At 41.0% G+C, this 11,209-nt stretch overlaps 1 protein-coding gene across 1 annotated transcript in view; it reads left to right on the forward strand.

Annotated features, from left to right (window-relative positions):
- LYPD8 (LY6/PLAUR domain containing 8) overlaps positions 1-3,367 on the forward strand; it is a 32,996-nt gene extending 29,629 nt beyond the window's left edge. The window contains 1 exon segment of the mRNA XM_012734785.1: positions 3,297-3,367. Coding sequence (XP_012590239.1) covers positions 3,297-3,367 — 71 coding nt within the window.
- The last annotated feature ends 7,842 nt before the right edge of the window (positions 3,368-11,209 follow it).

Below are 11,209 nucleotides of genomic sequence, written 5' to 3' on the forward strand. Positions count from 1 at the left end.
TGTGGGGAGCAGAACAAGCAGACTGATGAAGTATACTGCTGAGGAGAGCAATGGGCAAGATAGGAGAGGTCAGCTGCACTTTGTGGATCACCTCTGGGGCCAGGGATCAAACTCATCCTTAAGTGGCTGCGGCTGTTTGCAGTGCTACACTTCAACTTGCTGCACCAACACTAATTTCTATAAATCTCTTTGTTATGGAGCAAAACTAAGGAGTACTCAGGGAAAAACTCATGTTGCCCATTTTAAGGGGCAATGTTGCCTATGCACAACAAACAGGATAATCAAATTGTAATGTGCTCAAATATTTTTCATAGAGAGAAAAGTAAGGGAAAGAAGGATTCCAAATAACATGTTCCTGATCAGACTGAAATTACCCACCCTCTTGTGGGCAGATATCCGGCCAAATAAGAGGGTCCATATCAGAACTTCTAGGAGAATTGGTGTAAGACACCTAGCAGGAAAAACAAAAACAAACAAACAAACAAAAAAAGAAAACAAGCAATAATTTGGACAGGCTCAGATGACTAGGAGGAAAAGAGAGAGCTGAAATTCAAAATGTATCATGCAACCTTCATAATCTACCACTAGGTCAAGATGGCCACAACTATAGTCTCTGAAAGAGACTGAGCTGAGCTGAGCTGTCCCTTTGCCAAAGTGTTAAAGCTAGAAAGATCCCAAACATACAAGTGTTCAGGTTTTTAAAGCCCAAAATGCTTATTGAGTTCCTAAGTATTCTGGGAGTTGTAGTGAGAAATTTTATATGAGGGATTTGTGGGGGTGGAGGGGTGGGAAGGGGCAGAATCCAGAGCATCTGTCACTGGCTGAGATTGACAAGCTCTAACATTTTCATTGGAATTTCACTGTACATTCCCTGCTATGAGAGGGATACTGGTCTCGTCTCCAGATGTTCCTCTGGGCACCCAGATGTTCCTCTGGGATCTAAAGCTTTTCAGTATGACTTGTAGATATGAGCACAGGAGTGAGGAGAGTTGAGTAGGGGTGGTACAGCAGGGATGACTTGGGCACAGTTGCTCTTTGGCTCAAAACATAATACTACTTAGGTAAAAGTAACAAAGAGTTCAACTGTTCTACAATATGATTTCACCAATTGAGTTACAAAGTAAGGTTTTGTTGGGGATTATAGTCTCTTCCTTGCCCTGCAGACTGGGTTCCAAAGTTTTGAATAGATAAGGGAAACTGAAGAGTTACCCTGGGAACTGGGTCAGAGACCTTGGTCAGAGAGGGGAACTAAATGATTGTTATTGAAATAGGGCCACAATGTCCATCTGGGCCATTAAAGTCTTATGGCTTGACATTACCATAGAGCTATTTCCTAAATCCTAGAAAGTTCGCAAGTTCAGAATATAAGCATTTAAAATTTTCCCTTGCTGCCCACACACTCTTGTCTCGTCTCTGTTTCTCTAGCAGGCAAATCAATGAATCTGCCTCTTCTATTTTCCATACTGTCTTTGATGAATTCTTTCAACCCCAGTGAGGGGGCATTTATTCAGAGCCATTGATATCCCTGTCATGGAAGCCTGCAAGTACAGCATCTTAAAAAAAAAAGAGTGATGAACTGGAACTCTGGTGCCAGGGACTCATAGTGGATCATACCCAGAAGTGAGTTTTAAAGAAAGATGAGGTAGGACTTCTCACCTTCCTGCACATCAAGTCTGAATCAAGAGGTGGGTGTTGGAACCTGGCTTGAGATGTGGATGTTACACAAATTGTTATTGGGGGGTAGGGCTACTGCTGTTCACATGTCCCCAAGGACTCCCATAAGGGTCTCAATCACAGTCATATTTCTGATCCTTGAAGAACTACCTGTTTTCAGTGAATTAGCTGACTCCTTATTGTGGCTGCTGATTAGGTGAGGGCTGGAGAGGAGACTAAACCATAGAAAACCACGAAGGCTCAATAGAAGTGGGAAGTAGAATTGTGAAACCAGGATGTCAGAAAATATGGTAACAAATAGGTAAGACAGATTATCCTAGAATTTCAGCATTATCAATGAAGGGATAAAAGTGTCAGGTGTTACAGGTGTTATCACACAGCAGGGAAGTTAGGATTTACTGATAACTATGCTATTGATTAAGTTTTGTAAACTCCCAACTGCAGCTCCCCACTTAAGGGCAGGTCCCCACTTGATTTACGCAAAATATGTCTCCAAGCCATCCCTGTTTGATTTAGTCAGAGGCAAAACATGTTTAACTAAACCGTATATTTAGAGCTGTGGGCCTCCCTGATGGCCTAGGGGTTAAGTCTCAATGCTATCTATCACCACTAAGGCCTGATTTTCATCTGTCCAGGGAGTTAAGCCACATATGGCACAGCAGACCTCTCCTGTCTCACCCACTGGTCCCTTTAGCAGTTCATTTCAGTCACTCCACCTGTTTTGTTCCGTAAGTTTATCTCTGGCAAATCCTCTCACCCCCACTTCCCCCACACCTGTCCTACACTCTAGTTTTTCTATGCAAAGATAAATAAATAAATAAATCCTTTTTTTTTAAAGAAAATATGGAGATGACAGAGTTCTAATAGTGACCTGAAGTTCACACCAATATCATTATCATACTAAAATCTCCACCTGAAGAATAATTGGACCACCATTTGTAAACATGCCATATATGTGGAAGCATTAATTCCATCTTGGAATGCTCAGATGACCACCAATGCCCAATACTTCCAATATGCAGTCTCCAAAATCTTCTTTGTCTCCCTTAAAGATACTTCCTAGTCTTTAGTAGAGAAATAGTCTGGAGAAATTCACATTCTTTGTCTATATTATCTGCAGATAATAAACTCTTCCTTCTATAAAATTAAAAAATAAAAACAAACAAAAAATCTAGAACATTTGTGTCTGGTCTCTTTGGGTACATCCACGAGTTGAACCATTGCATATAGTAATAGAATGCAGGGATCAAGGACCTTTAAGAGAAATCAACACCCATCTATCCACTCTAGGCCTCCAGTTTGTATTATTTGGAGCCAAGCCAATACCAGAACTGACAGTGGTGGTTACAGTGGTGATGATTCCGCTCCACTCTCCCTTTGAGCAGCTGGCCTTGTGCCACACTTTATTACCAAGGAGATAGATATTGCTACAATCCTATTCAGGTGAGCAGAATCAGGCTTGCAAAGGCCAAGTGCCTTGTACACTGCTAGTAAAGCAGATCCTGGGATCCAAGCCAGTTTTCACTGACCATAATATAGAGAAGAACCCAGGTGAGGAGTTGCTGCTCTGCATGGATGACTGGATCCTTGAATGAGTCTGCTTCCCTACTTTGTATCTTCAGGTTCCTTCAACTGTGTCCTTTTAGAATTCAGCAGCCTTGGTGAAGGCTTGGGCTCAGGCATCATCTTCTGAAGGCTTCAAAGGAAGAGAGGTATTGAGTCCTAGACCAAGTTAGTGTTAAATATGCAGCTTTGGGGCAGGAAAGGCAGGGAACTTCAGGAGAATAAAATGGACTTCTTAGATAAGGGCAGAGAAATCCAGGAGGACTAACACACATGGACAGTGAATTTTAGCAAAACCTTGTGGACAGGGGCAGTGAAAGGAAAGCTCCAAGAGTAGGGAAGCTGAACACAGCTGCCCAGGGAATAAGCCACTAAAAGAGAGCCAATCACAGAAAGGATGAAGAAAATGAGGAAGAAGAAGAGGGAGAAGAGGAGGAGTGGGAGTGGATGGAGAAAGGAAAGGAGCTGAAATAACAGACTAAGGATCAAACACCATCTCTCAGTAGGCAAAACATCAGTTAGGCAGGGCCTAGAACTGAGATGCCAGCCGAACAAGTTCAAGATAACTCCAAGCAGGAAAAAAAACAAGCAATAGTTTAAGAGTCTGGGAAAGGAGAAATCTGAAATTTAGAATTTACCATCAACCTAGGTAATCTATCATGAGGTCACAATAATGGCTACCACTGTCTTTGAAGAACCTGATGTATGTCTGCCTTCTTCCCTTTTACACACACACACACACACACACACACACACAGAGCATCCAATGTAACTGAGAGGTTGGCAGTCTGGAACTGGGGGTGGGGAAAATGGCTCTGTCCCAGTGACCATGGCAACTCTTCTCCCTCTTTCAGTGACATATCCTGTAACATAGAGCTTGGGAAACTCAAGGTATCAACTGACTGCTGTAGAGCTTGGAGGCCTGGAAATGACCATGTTTCATTCTTGTAAATATAATGTAAAATATTCTGGGAACACTACCTCCAGCCTGGCTGACAAATTCAAATGCCACTGCACAGGTTCTTACTTGTATGCAGATATCTTTGCCTGCAGGCATAAGTCAGCTTTCTGTGTTAAAAGAGATGGCTTTATGGGTGCCCAGGCTTTGTCTCTCTACAAGGCATTCTTAGACGGGAGGAGATTGGATCCTGCATTGCTTTGCTCTAGCATCAGCTTATCTTTGGGTCAGGATAATTTAGAGCTGGAAAACCCTCCTATCAAGAGCAGTTATGTTTTTGGTGCCCATGACTTAACATTTCGGTCTATATAAACTAGACTTGGGCCTGTGTTTAGCTAAACTGGCCTCATAGAGTACTATTTGTTTCTCTCCTTCCTGACTTTGAATGTCCTCACTTTGATTATTTAACTCTTCATCTAACTATTTTTTTAAGAAAAGATTTATTTACTTATGCATACAGACCTGGGGTACAGGCAAGAGATTCTCAGGGTTAGTGGGGAGCCGAGCAGGCAGATTTACTGAAATACACTGCTGAGGGGAGAAGAGGGTGAGTCAGGAGGGGTCTGCTGTGCCATGTGGGTCAGCTCCTTTGCTGGGGATTGAACTTGTGCTGAAGTGGCTGCAGCTAGCTTCATAGTGCTATGCTTTACCCTGTTGCACAACCAGAGAGGACCCTTCATCTAACAATTCTTTAATTTTAGCTAGAAAAAATGAATTGTGTATTCCTTCATTTAATCCTCACAAATCTCAGTATATAAACTTTTAATTAATTTTACATCACAATGATCTAAAATTTTGATAGAAATTAAGTATATTAAACTTTTGTAATGTAAGATATGAAAAGCATACTTCTAATATGATTTCAATATTTATTTCTCAATGATCAAATTAAAAAATAAAGGGCAAAGGACCAAAAGTCAATAGAAAAGTAGGAAAAAGACTTAAGCAAATTAAATAAGATGTATGTAAAATCTTAATTGCCTTTAAACATATTAAGAAATATTCAAAATCTCTAATTAGAAAAATTTAAATTAAAGAACCACTGAGATGTCATTTCCCACCTATAGACTAGAAAACATTAAAATATAAGATGATACAGTCTTTGGAAATACTGTGGGGACACAGGTCTTATCACAAATTGTTGGTCAGCACAACTCTGCAAAAGAGAATTTGATTAACCTAACAAGACTACATAGGTATGTAGATTTCTTTATCTCATTTTCGTAATATACCCCAAAGCAATACTCCAGCAATATTAACACATATATGCAAAATTAATGAATGATGCTTTGCCTCTGATAACAACATATTAGAACAACTTAAACATCCATGCAGCATAGACAGGTTAAAAAACCACATGCTGATTTCTGAGCAGTCCTCAGGCAAATGAGGATCCCCTCTCCCCTTCCCCATGAATGAACATAAATGAATACAGCTATTTATTTTTTTAAGATTTATTTATTTGTGCATACAGAACTGGGGGTACAGGCCAAAGGTTCAGGGGCAGCGAGAGGCTTCACCAGAGACACAGTGGGGAACAGAACAGGCAGATTGAAAAAGTACACTGTTAAGGGGAGCACTGTGCAGATCAGGAAATGTCTGCTACGCCATGTGGATCACCTCTGTGGCAGGGAATGGAACTCACTTTGAAGCAGCTCCGGCTTGCTTGCAGTGCTGTGCCTTAACCCATTATGCCACTAGAGAGGGCCCGAACAAGGCTATTTCTAACATATCTAGCTGTAAATACATAACAAAGGAATATCCAGGAACCCCAGACTATTAAGGGCTGCACATTCTAAGGGGTCCTATCATCCATGTGCAAAAAGGCAAAGAAATCATACTCGGTGTGAAATATTTTCAGTAGACTTGGCATGCATAGAAAATGAGAGAAAAGTGAAGAAAAGATAATCCTAAGAAAATTCCAAAAGTGACACATCTCCTGTGGTCAAATGCTTAGCCAAACAGGCTCAGCCTTAGCAGAGCAGTTGAGACACAAAAGCTTGCCAGAAACATAAGGCACCTTCTGACAGAGAACCACAAGAAAGGGGTCAGACAGTTTCCAGAGAGCTGGGGCAGAAAAGACCCCAAATTTAAAATGCACTACATAATTCACTGTGAGGTTAAGAGTATGGTTGTCATCATCTGTGTCAGAATATCAAAATCCCGTTAGTAATTTCTCTATGTCTCCAAGTATTTCTATATCTATTTCTATGTGTCCAAGTACCTCTTCTTCACCAAGTGTCTCTACACCTTCATTCCATAACCACTATATCCACCTCCTTCCCAGTTGGTTCAACAAGGCATGGCAGGAATTGTAATCAAAGGCACCTACAAGTGGGAGTGGGGCAAATGATGCCAGTTCACTGTGTCATGGAGGCTCCTGTCTGTAACACTGTGAGGTGAGAAACATGAAGCTGTAGAAATATCTCTACAGAAAACTGACCCTTATTCACTAAAAATAAGAAATTAAAAGTTATCCACTACCTCAACTCAACTAAGAGGCACAGCCAAAGGTCAGGCGTAGCCCTTAATGGAAACTAGGGTGTGCAAAAAAAACCCTGTGGTGCCTTAGAATCTGAGCAGGAGTTGGAGTAGGTGAATTAGAAGTGAAGATATATTGAAGGTGAGAGTTCACACTCAAGGGTGAGTGCAGGAAGACTCAAAAAAGAAGCCCACCTTGTGTCTGGAGGCTGCTGACATATATATAAGCTTAGGGATTTACAAATAAGATCCTGAGTGGGTTTTGACCAATTTTGTTTAGCAAGACCATGGGGTAATAACACTCCTATTTGTTAGATATAGAAGGGAAGTTTTACAAGGGTGCTCAGGAAATGAGTGAAATAAAAGGTCTAAGCTAGTAGGGTTTAGGTCACCTTGCTTTGGAGTGTACATAGAAATGATTTCAGAGTTCCTGGATGGGAAACTGGTTTCTGTGCTAAATTATTTTTCTGCTTCATCCCCTGCTTCTCAGAGATTTTAGCCCCATCCATAATCTTATAGGGTTGCTGAAGGCCACTTGTCAATCTTCTGTCATTATTTCCTGCTTAAGGGGGTTGTTATCCCTTCCTTAGGTGGAGGCTGGACACCTCTGATATTTTATCTAGAGAGGCAAGATTCCAGTATTTATTGTGAGTCCAGGCTATATTCCTTGGATTAGCATCATTCTGTTATAATCTAGAGGAAACAAATTTGACAATGGGACTGAGAATACATGAGCCAAAATGAGATATAAAAGAATAATTATCATATCCCACCTAGAGATGACAGCCATGTCTGCATATCTGGACTTTTCCCTACAAGTTGGTAATAATTCATTTTTTTTTCCTTGTCAGGAGGTAGTTTATTGACAAGTACTGTAATACTTGAACATAATTCAAGTTCTTTAATTTTTGTTTGAAATTAATTCTTTAATTTCAGTTTGAACAGGACAAATTATTATTATTTTTAACATTTTGCCTTTTTTTTTTTAAAGATTTATTTATTCATATAAAACCAGGGTGCAAGTCAGAGAGTCAGGGGTGGTGAGTCTTCAACAGAGACAGAGTGGGGATCAGAACAGACAGAATGACAAATTACACTGCTGAGGGGAGCAGTGGGTGGCCCAGGAGAGGTTTGCTGCAACATGTGGGTCTCCTCCGGGTCAGGGATCAAACTCGCACTGAAGTGGCTGCAGGTAGCTTGCAATGTTGCGTACCAACTCGTTGCGCCACCAGGGAGGGCACAATACAAATTATTTTACTACTTTATTTAACAGTGACACTGACTTTTTTTTAAAAAAACTGCAGGTAAGTCCCAACATGTTAGACTTTTTGTTTTTTCTGTAGCAAATGATCAAGGTGGGGAGTCTAGTATCACTTTATCCAGTTATCAGGGGGTTGTTGAGAATATTCTGTTTAATTTCCAGGTTTTAAAAAATAACTAAAATACACTTAAGAGGACAAGAATTTGATTACCCCCAAAGAATGAATTACCAAAATACAGTTTTCTCTCACTTCCAACTCAATTTTTCAAATATTTATGGCAAAACTAATTTATTTATTATTTTTTTAAAGATTTATTTATTTATGCACACAGAACTGGGGTACAGGCCAGAGATGCGGAGGGTGAGAGGATTCACCAGAGACAGAGTGGGGAGCAGAACAGGCAGATCAACGAAGCACACTGCTGAGGGGAGCAGCGGGCGGGTCAGGAGAGGTCTGCCTCGCCATGTGGATCTCCTCCGGGGCAGGCGGGAATTGAACTCATGCTGAAGTGGCTTTAGCTTCTTAGTGCTCTGCTTTAAACCGCTGTGCCACCAGGGAGGGCCCAAAACTAATTTATTTTTAAATTAAGTCTAGCTTTAATAAAGTTGGCCAAATGTTTGCATAAATGTAAGAACAAATTTGTATTTGTTTAGCTAAGACTGTTTCACTAGAATTTTGACTAGCTATATCTGATTGACCTGTTATCAATTAGTCTTTGGGGCAAAAGACATGTCAATGTCTCAGCAGTAGACTTTATCTTCAATACCTATGTCTTTGGATAAGTTCCTCTCTTCAAGGTCACAAGAGATCATGTGGTCTCTAGGTCATTCTGTTATATTTGGAAAACTGAAATCAAGGAGGAAGCCTTTTTAAATTTTGTTTTACTTATTTAGCTTTAAGACTGAGGTCTGTGTATTCTTAGAGGCAGTCTGATGGCAAATATAACATATGATCAACGACCCAGTCATTCTACTGGAAAGGAAAAAAAGAGTCTCTTATTGGATTTATGCAAATGAATATATTCCCAAGAGAAATAAAATACTAAAATACTTTATGAATACTGTTAGGTCAGGAGGAAGGGGCCTAGCTGGCCCCAACCAAAGGTGGGTGGACAAGGCTGCAAAAACACAGTGGAAACAAATCTTGCAAATAAACACCAGTGGAAAACATCCTGGAATACACCCTGGGAAACATCCTGTTATCCAAATTGGGCATTCTGGCCTAACCAAACATCTTATTTTTGAAACTGGTGCAGTCTTGAGTCTTCTCTCCTCTGCACCTATATAACCCATAACCCCCTTCCCTAGTGCATGACTCCACTTTTTCCCCTGGAGTTCACCCGAGAGTGCAATAAACTCTTGCTTTACTATTCTCACCTTACATCTTTGGTCTCTTTTACTCACGTTTATTTCCAACATCTATTTCCAACATCTATGGTGCTGAAACCTGGGAGCTGCCGATGTGACTGACTGCAGCTGGCTGCACTTGCCTGGCTCCCAAACCTCTGGCTCATGCACCACTCTAACTCTCCCCTGCCTCCTTTCCCTTCTCTTCTCACTGGCTTTTCTTCTCCTCATATTGTCCCTCCTCTGCCTCCATTGTCAGGGACACCTCTGACAAATATTGCTGCCCATCAACCTGATCCAAAAAAGAAAAATTGACCGGCTCACAGGGAGACCACTGCCCCATGGTGAGGACCAACTATCCTGTCTCAACCCGCTCCTTCGAATTATATCTGGCCAGAAATCACTGGTGACTGAGAGGTACTTTTTTCTCTTCCTTTCAGTTCTGGGACTTGGCAGGGATGTTCCTCATTTCCTGAATGCCACTCACTGTTATTTGGGATCTGCTGTTACCCTGGACACTGAAATGTATGACAAGACTTAAACCACAGGGTTTTTTTTTGCACACCCCAGTTTCCATTAAGGGCTAGGCCTGACCCTTGGCTGTGCCTCTTAGTTGAATTGAGGTAGTGGATAACTTTTAATTTTTTTATTTTTAGTTAAGGGTTATCGCCCTTGGACAGCAATAGTTGGTGCCTTTCCCCCAGTAGGATGTTTCACTCTCTAGAGAATTACTGGGGACACCTCCTTGGACACCTGCTAACTCCTCAGACTTCTGGACTTCCATGGAAGGATGATTAGTTGGCTCACCACTAAGGGCAAAACAGTATCCCTACCACCCAAAGAGTCACCTTTAGGGTGCTTCTTATAGTCGCTCAGCTACTTGATCTCTTGCCGGACATCAGGCCTAAAAGAGTAATCTTTTTTTTGTTAACACTGCCTGGCCTCAATATGTTTTGGACAATGGTTCCAGATGACCAGAAAATGGGACTTTTGATGCCCAATTTCTTTCAGACCTGGACATTTTCTGTCATCATAGGTCCAAGATTTCTTCTTCTTGTGCTCTCACCCTTTCTCCTTAAGTCTTGTCATACACTTCAGGTTCTTCCAGGCTTTCTTTCTTTTGTGCTCTCGTCCCTCTATCTTTCATTCTTGTCACACTTCCCAGGTCCACCCTGGACCAGCCCTGCTATCTCACAACCCAGATCTCCCAAATCTCCCCAGCTTGGTATGGGACTCCCCATTGTTCTCAGCTAGCGGATGCCTCGACCTTTGCTCCAGTGTTGAGATCTTTGGTATGCCCACCACCACCCAGCCAGGGGAATTGGTTCTTTTTTTTCCATCTTGATATAGTCTTCTGGTCTATTCCAGAGTGAAAACCTCTAATTTTGCTGTTTTCCACTTCTAAGGTCTTTTTGGTTGTTAAGATAAGACTATCAAATTATTTTGGTCTTACTAACAGGCCTATTATATAGGGTGCTACATTGGTTAACAGACAAGATCTGAATCTATTGCTTCTCTTGATCCTCATGGTCTATAAGTAAAATATTGTTTAGTTTCAAGGAATTGTCTCCCTGCCTGGTTTGAAGAAAAAAAAATGAATTTTTAAAACATTTGTAAGTTTTCTCTGCTTATCTTAATGATCCGTTAAAATGTTGTCTTCGATTCTAGGCCTTCTGTAATGGCTTAAAACTGGATACTGATTCTATGAAAAAAATTTAACTTGTATCTCATTAAAAGAACTCCTTGAGGTCTATCAGTATGTATCAAAACATCATGTGGAACAAACTAAAACCTAAGTTATTTAAAAATCAAGTCATTAAAAGTGTGTGTCGAGAGTAAAGACGCCGAGATCACCGCGTCCAAGCCGGCATAGGAATTGAGGACCGAAAACGGACTATAGACTCACTTACTACAAGTTTTAACCC

The sequence above is a fragment of the Condylura cristata genome, unplaced genomic scaffold (assembly GCF_000260355.1).
Source record: "Condylura cristata isolate star-nosed mole 26May11 unplaced genomic scaffold, ConCri1.0 scaffold00071, whole genome shotgun sequence".
Classification (NCBI taxonomy): domain Eukaryota; kingdom Metazoa; phylum Chordata; class Mammalia; order Eulipotyphla; family Talpidae; genus Condylura; species Condylura cristata.